Source organism: Phycodurus eques, chromosome 2 (genome assembly GCF_024500275.1).
Source record: "Phycodurus eques isolate BA_2022a chromosome 2, UOR_Pequ_1.1, whole genome shotgun sequence".
In the NCBI taxonomy this organism is placed as follows: domain Eukaryota; kingdom Metazoa; phylum Chordata; class Actinopteri; order Syngnathiformes; family Syngnathidae; genus Phycodurus; species Phycodurus eques.
This window is the reverse complement of record NC_084526.1, coordinates 40,345,073-40,364,901: the sequence shown is the minus strand read 5'-3', so window position 1 is coordinate 40,364,901 and position 19,829 is coordinate 40,345,073. Positions and strand designations below refer to the sequence as shown.

The following is a 19,829-nucleotide window of genomic DNA, read 5'->3' as shown; positions in this document are numbered from 1 at the left end:
GGTGCTGCGCAGCGTACCCCCTTCTCTCCCTACCTCCGCCCCCAGCCGCCTCCCACCACCTCTGCTGTTCCTCTATTGCTTCCATCTCTCAATTCTCTGCTGTGCAATTCACATGTTGGAATGACGGTCTGCCTGCTTGCTTTATTAAAGACACTCTCCCTGCTTGGACGGCGCATTTAAGAAAAAAAAAAACACAGAAAGATGACTCCCTAAAGAGTAAACAGGGATGATTATTAAAGGGAAGGAGAAAACTAGTGTTGCGATCCCCCACTGGCTTCTTGATTTGAAAGTCTAATTTGGCAGCCGCACGCGACAGGCAGGTAGACAAAAACAAACAGGTTCCATTTCCCAAGACAAATGGAGCATCCTCAGAGGCGCTACTAGTGACCGCCCTCGCAGTCCTCATTCTCCTCCCCATCGTGGTGTGACAGAAATCCACTCCGACTGTGGACCTTGCCGCTGTGCAACAGGAAAATGCGTGCCGCCTATTTGTCTATAGAGTGCCGCGCGCAAAAGACAGCAAGGACATGACGTGTGACTTTTTCCTCTCAGTGATGTTTGCGGCTGAACAAAACAAACCCAAAAAAGTCCAAATGATTGAGATTTATTTCCTGTCTCTGAATGTGACATTTGGAGGAAAACATGAGAAAATAGTAAGAGGCTAAGCAGAATTGAGTAATCATAAACTGCAGTTTGGCGTCTTTCGTTTGAGCTGTAGTTGACGCTACAGATGATGTTTGTGTTTTAAGATGACATGTTTAATTATTGACACAGTGTAGTGTCTGTCTGCATACAACTGGCAAACATGTATCACTGTTCTATCCTGTTATGGGAAATCGTGGGAGGCACTGGACTGAAAGTCACCCCGTCCGCTGCAGATATTTTTTTTTGTACCGAGACAACAACACAGGTCACATTTGATCTAGATCAAATTGAAATTTGTTTAGAATAGTGACTGAGATCTCAAAATGGGCCTCAAATGTTGTCTCTGTCTTCAATTTTGACAGTCATGTATTATTTATTTTTTTAGTAATACATTTATTTATTTATTTATTTATTTTTTTAGAACACATGCCCAAATTTGTCTCGGAGACCATCCAGTATAATGAAGTGCTATAATGAGGATTTTGACATTTAACTATTTTTAACACTAATTAAACTTTTCTGCTCAGGCATGTAGTAAACAACATTTTGAAATCCTAATCAATTAATAATAATGTGCTTTACTTATTTCAGTTTACATAGTACTTCTTCGAGATGCGAGCCCTCATTCAGACAATTTGAGATACAAGTGCTGTATGGTGGCAGCAAACTCAGCTTCACAACAAGCAGCAGCTTGCCGGTGATTTTTTTTTTTTTTTTTTTTAAAGAGGCTTCAAGCTGTTTAACGTGACTCCCAATTGAAGTTAACTGTCAACCTACACATAAAAAAAGAGAATTGCATGTGTATTAAAACAACCACATAACTGCTTCAAAGTCTGCGCGCTTAATGCTAACACTTGTTGGGAAACGGCATAAACGGGCTAACAAAAAGCGTCAGTGTAGAAGAACAACTAAAGTTTGTGCAATTTACTATTGAGGAGCTGAGACTGTGTCCATATATCCATGTGTTTGTATTGTACTGCCCCCAGGTGGCCAAGGCGCGTACACCAGAAGGAGCAGCACAATGCCCATTGAACTGAAGAAAATGTGGCAAAAACTGTTTGTCTTTATCCATCCATATTCTATTTAATTACATCTGTATGTTTTATTAAGCACAATATTATAGAGTGATATTTTTCTTATTAAGAAACACATTCCATAATTTTTTAAGGGAGACTAGATCAGATCAATACCATTTTTATTCTTTATATTCTTATTGTCATTTAGTGTTTTGAGTTAAGAGCATGACTTAAACTCAGATCTCAAGGCACCACAGTATTCACTATTATAGAATGATGTTGGTATTAGCCAATGCTGCTAATTTAGAGCAGCGATGGCATAAACCTGAAGTGGGGTGCTACATTTGTTCAGCACTAAAAGGTAACTATTCCATAGGAAAAAAAATGTTGGATCCCCCGTGGGACACATTGTGGTCATCTACCACCACGCGTTTGTGGTTAACATACATGTAGTGTCACACTGCATTCTATGAAACATGTCAAATTGTTATTTTTCTCTGTAATGGTGTGAACAACTGAAAGAATATGATATTCCCCACAGGAGGAGGACGTTACGAGGCGTCTTCCCAATTAAAAATATGCAATCGCCAACAAAGTAACTTTTACAGGCGCAAACGTCGTGTGGATCTTTCTCGTATTTTCTAAGAAACCAAGAGAGCACAACACATGCAAATAAAATAATGAATGGAAATAAGGAGGAGCATCTAAGTGTCCAGGCGTCAGCATTATTAATCACGTACTGCCAGCATCATTGTTCCTACTATGTGAAAACAAGGCCCAAAGACATAAGGAGGAGCTGCGGACAAAGGGTAGCGGCACCAGCCCCCCCTCCCTTGACCCCCCTGCTCACCTCCCAGGCTTCTGGGGCTGTGTGTGAATGTCCAGCTGGCGTACCGCGCGCACACACCTCAACCGAACGTGGCCGCGATATCATTGTCTACGTATGATACGGCAGAATGCACCATTCATTCAGAGAAAAAATATGTGTTTGTGTGCTCACTTATAGGACACAACAGCACACACTGAGCCATACGCACACTTATGAATTGCAGTCACATCCTCTGTGCAAGAAAGGGATGATAATTGCGGACAGCCAATAAATTACTGTTGCCTCCACATCAATTATAAGCATCACGTCTGGCAATGAGGAAAATGAGATCTTGTGACAAATTTCATGAGGTTCGGCTGCCCGCCAGCCTTTCTTAACATGCTACAGATAGCAATCCCTTATCTAGCCCCTGTAATGGGGAGCTACGGATAGAGAGATGGAGCTGTAGCCATTTAATTAAAAAGCTGGGGGTAGGGGGCGGAGAGGTGTAATTCATTGAAAAAGGCACAGGAAGGAGACAAAGCCTTTGTCTCAATACATATTTTGCTCGATATTGTCACTCATCAGAGGCCAAGTTTATATGTGACAAATCCAGGAGCCTTTCTCTCCTGCTTCCTGCACATCTTTCCTCTATTTTTTTTTTTGTCTCTCTCCATTTTCTCCTTGTTTTTTATATTTCCCCAGAGTCTACTGCAAGGTTTCTCCACTGGGATGCCCCCCCCCACCCCTAAACAAATGGCTGCTGCGGACAGACAGAGGCACTGAATGAAATGGCCTCTGCACCTAATTGTATTCCCACCTGGGGATGGTAGGCAAGGGCAGAGGCTTCAAGAGCACAGCAATGAGGATTTATGGCAGATGAGGAGACGGGAAAATAAAACACCAAAAGGGATGGCTCCTAAATCTCATTTCCAGAGCGATATTCATTGTAGTTGCAATTGGGCACGCCGAAAAAACGACCGCTGCGTTCAAATTATAGCTGTACTCTCTCCTAACATTTAACATCATTAGAAAATCATTAGAAAACCGTCATAAAACCTGGGATTATGACCAGAGCATTAAACACAATGATTATGCAGTGTGTTCCTTCTCTACTTTGCCTTGTAAATGTGATTTGCTGTGCTGTGGAACCCACAGCTAAGAACTAAGAATATTTTCCATAATTACTGGAACACTGCATAAACTTATATACCATTATGCATTTGTCTGCACAAAGAAACATTTTCTATGAGATTGTGAGGGATATCATGAATGCCTTTCCATGATAATATCCGTTAGAATAATAACTACATTCCAATAAACCTATTTAATGGCATACATATAATAAAAGCCTCTTGCTGCATTTTGTCCTATCACTACCATTAGCAGACTGTAGTAGTCTTCGTTAAAACAACCATTACGAGCATCTTCCAGATCACTTTGTGAGTGCATTGCTGTAATAAGAAGACTAGTTATAGCGACCTAGAAGTAATTGTAGCAACCTTTACATAAGAAAACTCTGCCGCCGAATACTAAAATAGTGATCGCTTAGGTCTGCTACTTTAAAGGGAGTGAGGATATTGATCATATTTCGTCAAATGTACTAATTAACCCACAATAGGTGCACATCACTAGCTAGCAGATTAAAGTTGTCTCGTACACGTTGCACTGCAGCGGATGCGCAGCATACAGTGCATGGCGCGTGTTCTTAGAGGTGTAGCTCCAGTGGCTGACATCTACATTAATCACCGCTCATTACAGTACATCGCGTGTTTTGCTTACAATGACTTTATGTAGCTCATAAATGCTAAGTGGGTCCTAAAGTAGTGCTCCAAAGTATCAATGGACGCGCATCTGCTTTTTGAAGCAGCAAATACGTCTATACGTTCTCTATACTCTGATGTACGACTCTACTTAAAGCCAGCCAATAGTGTCAGAGTTGAGTCTTCACTTTTTGGGATTTCTCGGCAGCCCCATTATCAGGAGCAGCCATCAGCACAAAGATAAAAGATCCTAATGGAGCTGGCCCTCGTGGAGATGAAAGGTGCAGAGATGGCACACAGTTATGAATCTCTAATGCAGCCAGTGTTTGGACGCTAATGACTGACACAATAGGACACACGCAGTGCAGGTCTCCTCTCCCTGGTCACGAAAGTAAATACCTCTTGGTTCTGAAAACCACCAATCAAAGAGGGGAAATAAGATGTAGGTCTATTTTCGTTTAGATCGCCTCATAATTTACCGCAAATAATTTTAGAAATATTCGATTTAAGTTACACACGAGACGGTCTCATTTCATTGTCAGTCATATTGCGCGGAAGGCGGATATACAGGAGCAAATCGTTGTCGAGCTTTTCGGGGTAATTGAAGTGACAGTTATGAGCGCCAATGTTCTTTTGAATGCGTTACTTGGCAGATATTCAGCTTTTGTCCCTTCAACTTTGCCAGCGAGAAATTACATCCGTTGAATGACAGACAGAGGTGGAAATATACACGGTGAGAAAGAGCAAGTCGTCTCCCCCAGTCTCTTTCACAGAACCTAATGGATTGTGAGCACTTAATGCATTCATCAATCAATATCTCTCACTGTACATCAACAGTGCGACCAAGTTATGAATGACCTTTCTAACAAAAAAAGGACACTTTAATGCAGAGAAAATTACTCCTGGGTTAGTGACTTGGGCCCGGGTTTTTGTCACGCTTGATTACACCTTCACAAGGCGCAGGGCCATTAACGAAGCACTAACTGGACTCGTCAAGCTCACGCGACTTGCGTCGGCCGCTGACTGGGGGTGGAGCGAGCCTGTAACCTTGGTCGAGGCCTCACTCCATCACCTGTTACGACTGCTTTGTTGGTGCCACGGAATACCATATTCGTATAATTTACTGCGCCATTATGAGACCACAATGTCTTGTTCACATCATCTGCATCATCAAGTGCTTTAAAGAACAGGCTTGGTCACAATTTCTACAAATTGGTCCAAGGAGACATGATGAAAAGTACAGTAAATACTCTTCTTTGTACTCTATGAATACTTTAAAGATAGTCGAACTCACAGGTGTCAAACTGGTGGCCCGGGGGCCAGGCCCGGCCCGCCGCGTCATTTTATGTGGCCCGCGAGAGTGTGCATCGACTTTGTGTTTCTTGGTTAAAATACCAAAATTGCAAATTGGCTTCACTTTGCAAGTATTTGTTTGTTACCAACCCCCCTTTTGAAATAGAATTGATTCATACTGTAGTTGAAAAAACAGTTTTTACTGGCTTCTGATTTCAAAAGTAATTATCCATTAAATTTGTGTATATGTAATAATATGAGGCAATCGTATGGGTTTGCAGCCATAACGGCCGTCCGAGTGGAACCGTAACTGCGATGCGGCCCGCGACAAAAATGAGTTTGACACCCCTGGTCTAACTCCTGATAAAAGATCATAGAAAAAAAAAAAAAAAAAAGCTTCAATTGAGATGAAACATTGGAGGTGCCCCATTGGTTGCCTATCGTGAGTCCTGTTCAGCGTTATTCTACTATTTTTTATTGAATGTCACATTTGTAAGTAAGTAAAACCTCACTGGGACTTTTTACTTTACGTCACTCCGCCGCGCAGGTGTTCTAATCTGTTAATACGGTCAATGGCCAGTGGTTATCTAACATAACAGTGGGTTTTTAAAAGATGGACACAAAGGCAAGGAGAGAAGTCCGGAGCTGTCACTACAAACTTCCAGATGCATTCATGTGATGACTCAATGATACATTAGTAACACGTTGAGGGAATAAACAGAAGCGGACACTTGCCCAACATGCTAACGCGGCTAACACGTGCACGTTTGTTGCGTTAATTGGATTTTCTTAAGCAGAAAGCTCAGGCATTTCCCCCTGTCTATTTTTATTTGACACTAAAAATACAAAACACAGATTTTAGTAAATGAGAAATTAAGTAAACATACAATGTTCGATATTTTGGCAACACGGGAGATTGTGTGCAAAGAACCCATTGGCTTCCTTTTTCAATACTTTGTGTAATGTAAAGTCGACTAATCATTCAACAAGTGAAACAGAAAAACAAGCTACTCCTATTGAGGTTATTTTGCAAAAGCAGAGGAAAGTGTTTTAAGACAGCTTTTCATATAATGTAGGGTCTATGGTTAGCTTTTTTGGGTCACCGACTGTCGAGCTGAGTAAATTGCAAATTGTTTTATTCATGGTCAAGCAGGCGCACAAGGGCTTTTTGATTAACGTTAGTGATACTGAATTCATGTTCATTTGAATAAATTTGGTGATCGTGTTGCAGTGATCCCTGACTTTTAATCATCCAAATGCGGTCCCCGCGAAGGAAACAAATGTGGGTGTTGAGGTACACCACTTGGGTAAGTGCTGTGGCGACGGAGGCGATCGCAATGGGGGGCATGTTTCTTAGCCCCTTCCTCACCACTGGCGGAGCGTGGAAGTGAAGCAAAGAGACAGAGTGGAACGGATATGAGCTGACTGCAGAGAGCCAAAGAAAAGAAGGGCAAAAACTAATGCTATTGTGGCCGTTGCACAATGGATCGGGCAAAGTGACTGCAGAGGGCCCTTAAACAAAGACGCCATTGCCATTCCGTACTCCCTTAGCCAATTAGATTCTTTTGCACTGTTTTCCATGACAAAAAACGGCCTATTTTTCCTAATTTGGGCTGCCATGCCACCAGCCCCCACACCAGGCTAAATCTAGCCTCAGAACATTAGCCCGTTGGACTGACGGTGACATGTGACATGGACGCCAAACACACGCGCTATGTTCTCCATTGTACGCCTCACGCACCAACATGTGCCCCATCTCACTTTCCCGAGTGCTTGAAATATTTAACATATACATGCCAGGCTCTCATTTCCAGTATACCTGCACACATCAGGCACAGATAACGCTCCAGGCATCGCACATTTTCATGGGAGATGAACATGAAACATGAAAAAACAATGAACAGAATGTTTTTACTCAGTATTGTTTAAAGCTGTATAAAATTATTTGAAGGAATTTACCGGCACTTCACAAATACCGTATTTTCCATGTATCAAAATATTCACTCGGTCAACTTTATCACCCTCTCCACTGTTTACAGGTATAAATACAAGTAAAGGATGTTTTAGATCCATCTGATGTAATTAGAGGGGAAAAATGTTGCATAGAATTAATATGTAGTTGCTAAGCATTTTACACATGTAAACACTCCACTCAGTACATCAATGGGTAAAACATTTTTATTTCCTATTTATAAGCTGAATAATTCATCGCCTTATGTTCCTGGAGAATCATCAGCATGCACATTTCCAGAGTTACACATATCATTACAACGTTGCAACGTCCACAAAGTAAGAGTGACAATCCTTAGTGGAAAATAGTGGGAGATCTTTGACATTGCATCTCTCACTCGTCTAGCCAACTGACTCCAATGGGCGAACAGAAATTGCAAGCCCTTCCCTTTCGCCGGTACACTGCAGCTGAACTTAATCGATGCGCTCTGTTGTTTGCTTACTGAGCAAGGAGCATGAAAATTGACATTTGCTTGCTTCCTAAACAGCGGATTCTTCATCGTAATGCTTCGGGATGACTTTCTTCAACTGGTTCCTAACATTTCCCCAATTTTATGTATTAATGAACTGCGGCGTTATGTCGCCTCATAGTTGGTCACCAGACCAAAGAATAATGGCTGTGACAGGTCACAAGACAAAGTTTCAGCTAATATTGTTAATACACAAAAGTAGTGAGTGAAAGGGATTGATAATGTGTCCAAACTTTGTTCAAAATATGTGCAAATAAAACAATAACAGATTATGCGTGTTTTAGATATGGACAATTATCTTCTCCAAATGCCCATTTCTGTTTAATATTAAGAATTCAAAACTGCTTGCTAGGCCGTTCGAATGTGTGATTATCTGTTGGAGGTAACCCTTGAATGCCGTTCTCCACCATCACTGACCTGACGTGTAGCAGAACTTGCCTCCCACTCCTTTTGGGATTTTTTTTTTTTTCTAAATGTTTTATTTTTTTCAACAAAACTCTACCATTTCTCTTCATGCACCCTCTTCCTCCTCCCTCCGCAGGTGCTGCGTTGTCGGTCCACGGCGTGAATCAATGACTGGTGCTCACGCCCACAGGTAAAAGGTTAGAGAGGTTCTCTCCTGAATTATTTCTGCACCTCTCCCATCGCTGCCATCTGCTTTTATTTGATATAGTCGAGATGCTGGAGAGGACTCATTTTGCTAATGCGAGACAAGGACGTGTGTGCGCACGCGCCCGTGTGTGTGTGCGTGCGTGTACAACATCCACGATAGAGTCCATGTTGTTTGGCTGTAGGGATGTTTTACACTTATACGCGCTGCGCAGGCTCATGTGTCAGAGTGGATAATGAATCACAACGTCTGTGCTTTCACATAAGTCTTTGTTTCATCTGGCTTCATTCTACAGGGGCCTTGGAAGTGTGAGGGCAACATGCTGCAGCATAGGGCATCCTTCACTCTCTGGTTTTGTTTGGCTGTCAGCGAGGCCAGTCGTCTCCTCTGGGCCCAAGGGTACGCTCATCCATAGTACAGATCACGGCCTTTGATCCAACGCATCTCTTGGGGAGCACAAACGGCCTTATTAAAAATGCCTAAATAAAACTTTCCTAGCCTAAACTCAATAGTTCCCAAACTCGAGCCGTACTTCTTCTCTCATGGCGCCTATGGCCAAATTGAGACTGTGTGCATCACTCTTCACTCAATAACGCAACAATGTTAGTCCACTTTCAGATACTAAAGTATATGATTGTACTTTTAGGGGGAAGTGGCTTGTCGCTGGGGTGGTAAACTCTAATGTACTGCTTTTGTAGCCTTGAAACATTTGAGTTTCAGGATGCTTTTACAATAGCATAATTTAGTCCTTGCAACTACCTAGTTGGCCCAAAAAAGTGGTACAAAACATTAGCAAATCCCATTTCTGAGTTCTGACAATGTAAATGCCAGTGGTTCTACAGTCGTAGTGTTCTCACTTTTTCTGCATGTACTTATATTCAACTGACACGGCTGCTTCAGTAATACAGGCTATCAAAACCCGTATGTCTCAGCTCTTCTGCTGTCTCCGTCTTCCCCCGAAACACTGACTTCCACCCCGCACTCCTGAGTGACAGCCCCTCTGGGGTTTGTGGTCACTCCGTGTGAGTGGCATGTGGAGCGGCAGGGCTCCTTACATTACTTCCTTCTCCTCAAGATCCTACAATCCGGCACACCGACGGCCGCCACCTCTGCACCGATACCCAGCAGCCAGGCGTCTGCGCCTGAAAATAGAACTCATTAACACGTAAGAACAAATGAGATGACTGTCTCCTGATGGACTGTCTATCTCTTGGATCAGCTTTCAAAAAGAGCCTGGTCTAGACACGATGAGCCAGGGAAACCAATATTATAATGTGCTGCCAGGCTGCTCTGAAAATGGGTTTGATGACAGGCGGAGCCCCTCGTACCCTTACATAGCCCAATCTGACACCATGTGTACAGTACAGTATGTTGGCATTATACAGTATGCTGGAAGGATTTTACATTGCTTGTATTTACAACGTGGCAGGCATACTGTAAATGGTGGCCGACTAAAGCAATAGCGAGTACTACTGCATTCAAGGGCCTGTGCTATGTAGCTTACAAGCGTCATTACAAGCAAAGATAATGATTTTTTACAAAGTTTCGTGTATAAGGCAGTGGTGAGGTCAGCCATGATGTAATGACTTGGAGACAGTGGCACTGAAGAGACAACAGAAAGCAGAGCTGGAGGTGGCGGAAATGAAGACGTTGAGGTTCTCTCTATAAGTGACCAGAAATCCGCTCATCAGAGGGACAGCCAAGGTTAGATGTGTTGGAGACAAAAGTTAGAGGGAGCAGACTTGGATGGTTTGGACGTGTCCAGAGGAGATATAGTTAACTATAGCTGAAAGGAAAAGAATAAGAAGATGGTGATGCCATTGGACGCAAACCGAAGAGTCATCCAGTCATCCATCCATCAGAACAGGAGTTTACAGCCCTTTTCAAACCGCTTGGGTTTCATGGTGTTCACCACGGGCCAGTGCGCAGGACGGGGCAAGGATGACGGCGGCCTGGCGCAAGTGTGTCCATATTTGGCAACGATTGTTAAGCTGCCGAACAGATAGTAGCCTGGTGCTTTTTCCCACTGGTTTAGACGTAAAGTACCTACAATGGAAAGCCCTGGCTTGACTTGTTCTAAAGAGAAGGTAGATACGTGACACAAGTGAGCCATGTGTGGCCATACTTCATGACCTTCCCATTTGGTGTGCTAGGCTAGTTTGAGGTTTGATTTTTGTCTTGCGTTAAATTCATCTCATAATACAAAGTCCTACAAATAAGCACGTTTCCTAAGGTCGGCTGACACATCTGTATCTTCAGCCACATTTCAGAGCGCAAATTTGGACATAATAGTTGGAACGGAATGGTGACTTTTCTTTTTCGTTAAGGGGACGGTAGTCATACCAAAGCAGTTGCTATGGGGAACAAAAGACGATTGTATTGGGAGAGGCGGGAGGGTCATGCAATTGCTTATAGATACTGTAAATCTTCAAAGCCATTATTTTTGGCTTTTTAATAAACGTTGTGCATTTGGAAATATTTCCAAACAGAAAAGTAAAAGGGTATTTATGAATTTCCTGGCACGTTCTGTGGACAGCAAACAATTTCCTACGCCATCTAGATGCCCTTCGGACAGGGATTAGGAGGCAGGCGGCTGACGGAGGTCTGACTGAGCTGCAGGCCCCTCTGGGGCCCGGATTCATCCCAGCCCGCACAGTCTTCATCCTCATATCCACTCTGCATCACCGGGGCAATAACCCGCCTTTATTAGAAGCGCATTGCACCACTGTCTGACTATGTAACACACTTTCAGATTGGTCATAATGTGGCATGGACAGGATACTGGTGGTTAGGGGCTACAATATCCTGTTTCTGAAAGGTTTTACTTTTCATTTGAACAGGCATGAATTTAAGAAGACATTCCAGAAAGGGCTACTGTCTGTTTTGCTCTTGTCTGTGGGGAGAAAAAGCATGAGTATGACCCCTTGCACGCCATCACAGCGTGGCCTGGCTCAAGTCTGATATTACCTGGCTGTTCCAGCTTTAGCCTGGCTACTGGACATGCAGATAGTTCAACTGCAATGGCAGCAGTGGGTAGCAATGCATGATAGAACGAGACGAAAGAATACACGGTGCAATAAAACCACATATTCGTTAACACAGCCGACTGTAAGCATGTGAGCTGCAAGTGACTTTCCTGCATTTGCTTGATTAGAGAATGTATTCTTTGTCACAGGCTACTTTGCAGCTTTTCGGATGTCTCAAGAATTATGCATGAGACAAAATGGGGGAGGGAAGAGAAATGCATCTGCTGTCAGGACAGGCCTCACTATTCGGTGTGTGACCCTGGAACTGCACCCCTTTTAGTGAAACAAGTAATGGACCTCATTTTGGATACCACTATTATGCAGTCATTTGTATGCATCCTTTCGTCTCATTTCCATTTAATAATGCACATGGCTCCACTGGCCAGTTTCTCAAAACTGGTCATTTAAAGTAACACTGATCCAAAATGGAGGTTTAGACTCCACTTACAAGCTCCGCTGGTGTGGTGGTTGAAACCACTGCAGTGTCACGGTATAATAAGCCCTCACCAAAACAGTCTTTGCCCTTGAAGACCCCAGGCTTCTGTGTCCACACACTCGGCTAACAATGACTTTCGGCAGTCCGTCTAGTGGAGCTCCAACCTTCTCCTCCCTGGCCTCCTCAGCTCACAGAGGCAGGGATTTCCTCCCGTGCTGAGAGCCAAGCCGTCACAGCCCAGAGATCAAGAGCCTGCCATCTGTGACTGTGGCAGATTTACAGCAGGAGCTAATCCACTGTCAGCCACGTTTGTTCTCCATCTTCGCTTCCTCTATACACACATGTATGAACATACACACACACACACACACATATATACATGCTGGATGTCACCACTGAATAACATTTTAGCCTTATCAAATGTTCTCTGAATTTCCTTTTTTTTACAAAAGATGTTGCAGCAGGACATCCATCACTGCCATTTACTTTGCCCTTTTTAAGAGAATGAGCTCATTCTGTTCACAGCTTAATAGGGGAGAAAAAAAAACTAAGTTGATTAAATGCTAAACCACAAGGAACCTCAAAGTGTCATTGAGTGTCACAATAGCTCCCCCACACAAACCTGTTTCCCACCATGTTATATGCCACCCGCTATCAAAATGTCATTCATCATATTTGTATCCCTACAGTATACACTCAGTGGGCACTTCATTATTAGGTACAACTGCACCATTTAATGCAGGGGTGTCCAACTCATTTTCATCCCAGGCCACATCATAGTTATGGTTTCCCCTCAGACCGCCGTTAGGAGTTGGAAAATCATATACAAATGTATAATAACTACAAAGTGAATTGGAAATCAGGAGTCATGGAAAAAAAGTGGCAAGAAAATGTTCTAGTAGACAACTGTAGTCCAATTTATATTGACACTAGTGTTTTGTTGTGGGTCACACTGCCCTGTTTTGAAGATGAAACTCCCCCGTGAAACAGTTTATAAAAATGTTTTTAAAAATGTAATAAAATATGAAGGCCCTGTTGTTTTCTTCTTTTTATTACAGGTGTGTTTTTTTTATTGCTTTCTTTATTATGTTTTTTAATCAGAATGATTAAAAAACCGCAAGCACATCCCCAAAAATATTGACCCAGCAGGCGTGCCGACATTACTAAATGATGCACTTCTTTTCTTGTTTGTTTTACTACCAATATTGTACAATTCATTTATTTTCATTCTGGCATTTGCCAAAAGTCACAAGTTTTGAATTTTAAAACAGGTCAATTTGACCTCCAACATGAAGGAGGGTTAAGAAGGAATTTGGTGAAAATAAATGCTTGTCAAACCACTTTAAGTGATGAAAAATTTAAATTTGGTACAGAGTTTCTTCCAAAATGAAAAACAAAAACAAGAAAATTTAGCAACAACCATGAATCTTTTATTTGCTTGATTGGGCCATATATAATGATTTGGCGTACCAGATCTGACCCTCAGGCTTTGAATTTGACAACTGTGTATAATGAGATCCAACACAACAGCAATCTTAAATTATATAATATTGGCTTTCATTGGCAGAGAGTTGTGTTGAACTTGACTTCATCACAGTGCGGGGTAATGTATTAAAAATATTTTGGCCCTCTTGTGTAGCCACCGTAAATGATTACCACAAGTAGAAAAAGCACTCAATATGACACAAAGTTCTACACCTGATTGATCAGGTGCACCTAATGTTGTAAAAACTTACAATGACCGAAAAAAAGGGACAGTCATTTTCCTAGCTACGTTCCAACCAACTAAATATGAATGATAACTACATGAATGAGAATGTACAAACTATTAGGAACAATCCAGCACAATTAGAGGCCTGTGAATGGCCATTACATAAAAATGCAGGAAAAAGTAAACTTTTGAAAGGAGTTGGTCTTTGGCCATACCTAATTAAATGCAGACTAAGTGCATTTCTGCTAATGGCGTATTCTGGCCCAGTGTGTGCAGCAGTTGTAGTAAAAACTGGCTTTTCGTCAGGCGTCTCTGCACAAAGGGCAGCTGTGTAGCTGGGCTCCCACTGAGGCCTCCTTTGTTTCACCCCGAGATAAAGGGTTAAAGAAGACAAATGGAGGCGGGGCCACCGAGCAACTTGCCTCAGCAGCACATTGTCAGTAGGAGTAAGAGTTAAAACAATGTAAGCCTTTATTCCTGTGTAAGTCTAATTGGAAAGAAGCTCATTTCTGCTGTATTTGCTCTCCTCAGACATCCAGCATGGAGGGAATATCTGGCACTAAATCCCTGGAGCCTGCATTTCCTGCACCCTTGTTGGGAGCATTAATATGCAAAGTGGGTGGATGTAAAACACACACACAAGGCTGCACATGGGCCCATCTCATTTTAGTCTATTACTCATGAAAATGTCATAGAAAGGTATCAGTTGACGACCACATATAATTGATGGTTCTCTTACTCCATTGTGTAATGCTGGGCGTTTTTTGGGAGGGGAAACCAAAGAGCAACTCACACCCAAACCGCTCACAGAATCACAAAACAGCAGCAGGCCAGGGAATTACTGTGTAGGTGACCCACAATTCCAGGGGCAACTTTGTTTTAACAAGCCAGGCAATGTTCCACCACTTAGTAAGTATGCTTTGACCACAAAACAGAGCCATGTGTCGCAGAAATACTAATGGAGAGGAAATTAAATATTACACTAAGAGGGAAGAAAAGGTTCAGCCGTGTGAGGGGGTGGAGCTAAGAGGAGGTCTGGGGCAGTTTATAGGAGAGATATTACACTGCGGGAACTTGCCAAGTGGAATGAAAGTTTACAGGGATGGACATTTAAACCAACTCTGTTTTCACTGCAGTAGAACCTTACAATTTGCTGTAATGGCTTTGCTGCAACTATTGCGACATAAATCCTGATCTTGCCAATGCGGCGCAAACAGAACACAGCGATATTTGCGGTAGAATCTGTCGGAAAAGTCGATTTATGAGTGCGGACTATTAATAAGCGTGGAGCCAGAAACATCAGTTTTTCATCAAAAGTACAGACCACTGCAGAGGTTATTTAGTGAAGGAGGCCTTACTGTGGGTGGGTTAGATCATCAGAACATAGTTAAGCACACTCCAAACCTTCAAGGCACACTAAAATGAGATACAAGTCCCTATGGTGGAGAAACTCCCTTTCGGTGTCAAGCCAATTGACTTGCGAAAAGGTCATGTACAATGGAACACTGGGATGGCGTAATTTTAAGACAACATTAGTTTTAGCTACTTGGCAAATTTTATTCACACTTCAGTGACTGCATTGCAACAGCTCACCCATCTTGGAAATATCAATATCAATGGGCCTCAGTTAGTAATGAGGGCTTAGAAATGTTCTTGCTCTGCGCACAAGTTCAAGTTTCTAAATAAAATCGCCGTCCGATTCATGACACGTGCGCACCGGCCAATTTTCTTCCCTCTCCGCCTATGTTAGTGAATCCCGGGCTTGTGCCGGCGATCTACAATCTGCGTAGACTCCGCCCCAATTTCCCTATAAAAGGACATCCATTTGATGCATCGAAACAAGATCAGTTAGGAGGTTTCAAGTGGTGGGAGATGGCCCCAAAAAGAAGCGATGACAAACAAAAGAGATACCTGGGCATCTGTCACACAAGATGTCACCTGAGGTGGCTCAGGTGTAGAAAAGGTGCTTCGATATTAAGGTAGCTGCAGATACATAATGTGATAGTTGGCAGTGATTTTCAGCTTTGAATTGAGAGAAATGTTAAATTCAAGAAGATTCAAGATTGTAAGTAGGAACGTCAGAGTAGTGTCCGTTTCAGTTATTTAGGACATTTAGGTAGTCAAATCATCATCACATTCCCAGTTTCATTTATTATCATTATGGTTTTTATAGCTTAATGTAGTTTCAATATGTTGTGCCTCCTGGGTAAAAGATGTATGTTTAACATTTTTCCGAAAGCTGATCCTCCATTACTGGTGCATGTGCATCGTCTAAAACTACAACTGAAGTGACTCCGCAGAAGCGACCTGCAGGCAGTTGTGTGTGTGTGTGTGTGTGTGTGTGATACTATCCACATCAGGCCACACCGAAGGGCTCCATTATTGAAAAAGCAAACACACAAAAAAAATAAATTGATAAGCACATCCGCCAAGAAAAAAAAAACATAAATAGAAATGGTGCCTCTACTCTCATCTGCACAAGAGAGGAAAAGTAAATTCCCAACCCTTTTAACCTAAATAGCCTTTCCTCTTGCCTTTGCATGTTCGCTTGTCCACTGTACTGTAGTCATTAACATATTTGGAGTGCAGTGAGCAGAAAGCTTAATTGTCCCTAATTGCTCAGCTAAATATGTTCTCTAATGATTTGCTTCAGATCTGTGACTGCCTTTTGCGCAATTTCCCGGCCGCTGGCTTCATTATCCTTGCCTCCGTGGAACAAAGCGTCTTCACAGTCTGGCCTTTTTTCTTCCGTAACACAGACAGTGAGTATGTGTGAGAGGGATGTAATGGCTCCCTCTTGCCGGGACACACAATAGAGACCCCTTTGTGAGGGCACCCGAGTTAAAGTGATTAGAAAACCAAATCTCTGCTAAGAAAGCGTGTTAATTGACCACTGTTCGCTCATCCTAATCAGTCCATAATAAATGAGCAGTCTGGGCACTTTGTTTTAGGCTCGCAAGTGTGTTTTGTCTACCGATGGCCTTCTCCCTCCTCGCTGTACTTGGTTCTTGACTTTGCACTCTTCCCTTCTTTGACGTCAATGCTCTGCCTCCTTGTGCCTGTAAAGTGAACTCAGGGATTGGTTTCGAAATATATTATATATTTTTGAATATAATTGCTGGAAACAAAGATTGAGAACTATGAAATACTCAATTGTGGAGAGAGAGCGTTAAACTGTTTTTTTTGTTTTGTTTTTTTGCCATATTAGTTTTATGGATTTTTTTGGCTGTGGCTAAAACGGCGCTGGTGACGCACTTTGGAGTCCGGCATGAGTCACCCCTCCCTTACGATATAAGAATTTGAGTGCCTTCATTTGCATCACCCAGTTATCTGGCACGATTGCAATCTGCAGTTAGCTTGGTAATTAAGCCTACACCCCGAATATGCATCTTTGCTTTATTACACTTTAAAGCGCCTCGTTGGCGACCCTGAGTGCGTGCATGTCATACAGAAAAAGGAAGACTAGCGAGGAGAGTGGAAAAGTCCGATTTAACAGCCAGCGTATGGACTGGGGCTTTGGTCTGCTGTGGGTGCATTAGAGCGCCTCGTTGTCTGCCCTGAGTGCGAGCATGTCACAAAGAGAAGGCAGAAGAGGGAGGTAAACTTTTTATTTTTTAATTTTTTTTTAAAGAAGTCTGACCTGATAGCCAGCGTGTGGGCAGGGGTCGCTTTAGAGTGCCTTGCTGTCATGGCGGGCGAAGCCCAGCGATGACCCGGTGGAATATATTCCAGCCACCAAAAGGCTTTTAGTGGATGTATTTTCGCAGCTCAAACATGTAATTATGTGTAGGCATAAGAATGATGCTTGATGATGTAGCATCCATTTTTCCAGGTTGTAGAAGTGGCAATTGATGAACAGTTGACAGTTGAGTGGGGCGTGGTTTAGCGCACTCAGGGGACACGCCCACAGTGTTCGGGATTTATTTTTCATCAATTTAAAGCCGCAATACATACTTTGTGATTTTTGAAAACATTACAATTTGGCAGGGTTGTTAACAACACTTTTCTCTGTGGTATGTCAAATTTACAAAGTTTACAGCGACTATAAATAGATACAAAAACAAAAATATAGGTCTCATTTTTAGGGACCACTTCAATTTAAGTGATTTAACCTTTATTCTATTGTCATAAGGAAAATGTCATCCTTTGGATTCATGTTCTTGTCTAAGTTCAATATGATCACATGTACTATTATGGACAAAAAGCACCTGAGCACAAATCGATCACTTAACCAGGGCTCATGTTGAACCGCTTAGTTTTCCCTTCATTTCAGTTCTTTACCACACAGACATTCATTCATTCATTGATCTTCTGTTCCGCTCATCCTCACCAGGGTCGCGGGCGTGCTGGAGCCTATCCCAGCTAGCTTCGGGCGAGAGGCGGGGTACACCCTGAACTGGTCGCCAGCCAATCGCAGGGCACATATAAACAAACAAGCATTCGCACTCACATTCACACCTACGGGCAATTTAGAGTTGTCAATTAACCTACCATGCATGTTTTTGAGATGTGGGAGGAAACCGGAGTGCCCAGAGAAATCCCACGCAGGCATGGGGAGAGCATGCAAACTCCACACAGGCGGGGCCGGGGTCCAGCGTGCCGCCCGCCCCCCCACAGACATATTTCGGACAATTTCATGCTTGCAACTTTGCTGTTACCAATTCAGGATGGCATTTTCCTGTTCCCTGTGCAAAATGCAAGGTTCACAAAGGCATGCTTGGATTAGGTTGGTGTGGAAGAATCTCTACTTGACTTCTACTCCATCAAACAATTTTGGAGTGAACTAGAGCATACATTGCAAGGCTGACCCTTGAGGCGCAAAAGTCCAACATCAGTGTTGTCTGACCTCACCCAGGTGGTTAGAATCTAAAACAGAGACGATGAGAGCAACAGGAGAAGAGGTCTGACCTGTATCTGAAGAGGGACATTTGCGAATGGTGAAGATGGAGCTGAGGTCTTCGTCGTCCTCGGGCAGGCCCTTCTGCAGGCGCTGGAGCTTCCTGAGGCTCTCGCTGCGCTGGTGCTTCATGGAGCGCACATGCTGGATCAGGTTGAGCTTGGCCTTGGTCGAGTAGTTGCACAGCGCGCAGTGGTAGTAGCAGGCATCACCCTCCACCGCGTTTTCGTGCTGCTGCAGATGCTGTGGGAGGGAATGGAGAGAGAGACGGAGGAAAGAAAAAGAGTGAGAAAGCGGTTCTTGTGGATGGCACTTTCGCTCACACGGTCGGCAAATGAACAAATCAATTCCCAATCACAGTCCTGTTGTTTAACATCCAGACCTCTTCCACTTCAGAACAACTGTTTGGACTGTGCACTTTGTCTGCATTGAGTGTCTGTATCAGCGTGCTAACAGGACAGGAGAGGCCGGAGGCGGGTGGGGGGGCGCGCAAATCTCTCGAGTGCAAAGGCGGACAGCGATGGCATCAGCCACTCTTCAGAAGCCGTGAGCTCGGCAGCTCGGCGGCCCGGCGGACGGAAAAGAACATTGATTCCCTTCACTCAACGCGAGCCTCCCGCCTCTGAAAAGGAAACTCCAAACATCTGCCTGTTTCACGCTTGGGATACTAAATATTGATCACGGCGAGTTAAATCCCAGCTTCATCATGGAGCGCGGCACGCAGGCCTCGAGAGGCGGCAGGGCGACCGGAACATTCCGCAACAGGAGGACAACCGTCAGAAGACAATAAATCAGCGTCGGTATTGACCTGTCAACCCCGTTGCTTCCTCCGTGGCTAAACAGAGACCCTAGTGCTAGCCTTCATCCCTCACCCAGCAGTATCGAAATACACCCCGAGTGACGCCATGCTGCCGCAAAGTCTTGTCACACCAGAGCCTCAAGTCTAATTACCTCCTGCATTGCTCAATCAATGATGCAAGACGGGGCCTGGCGAGAGCAAGCCAGTTCTTGACCATTATCCTAAAGTATCACACTGGCTGCTTCTTAAAGGCCCCTCGCTCTGCACGGACAGACACTCGCGCCACGTCTGTCATGTGACACCCCAACATCATACTGCGGGGGAGTCCAGCTGGGCGTTCGATGT

At 43.4% G+C, this 19,829-nt stretch overlaps 1 protein-coding gene across 3 annotated transcripts in view; it reads right to left on the bottom strand.

Annotated features, from left to right (window-relative positions):
- Positions 1-19,829, bottom strand: part of zfhx3b (zinc finger homeobox 3b) — a 171,801-nt gene that overhangs the window by 48,702 nt on the left and 103,270 nt on the right. For all 3 annotated transcript variants that reach the window (XM_061670665.1, XM_061670664.1, XM_061670666.1), the window contains exon 5: positions 18,697-18,928. In XM_061670665.1, coding sequence (XP_061526649.1) covers positions 18,697-18,928 — 232 coding nt within the window. The remainder of the gene's footprint in view (positions 1-18,696; positions 18,929-19,829) is intronic.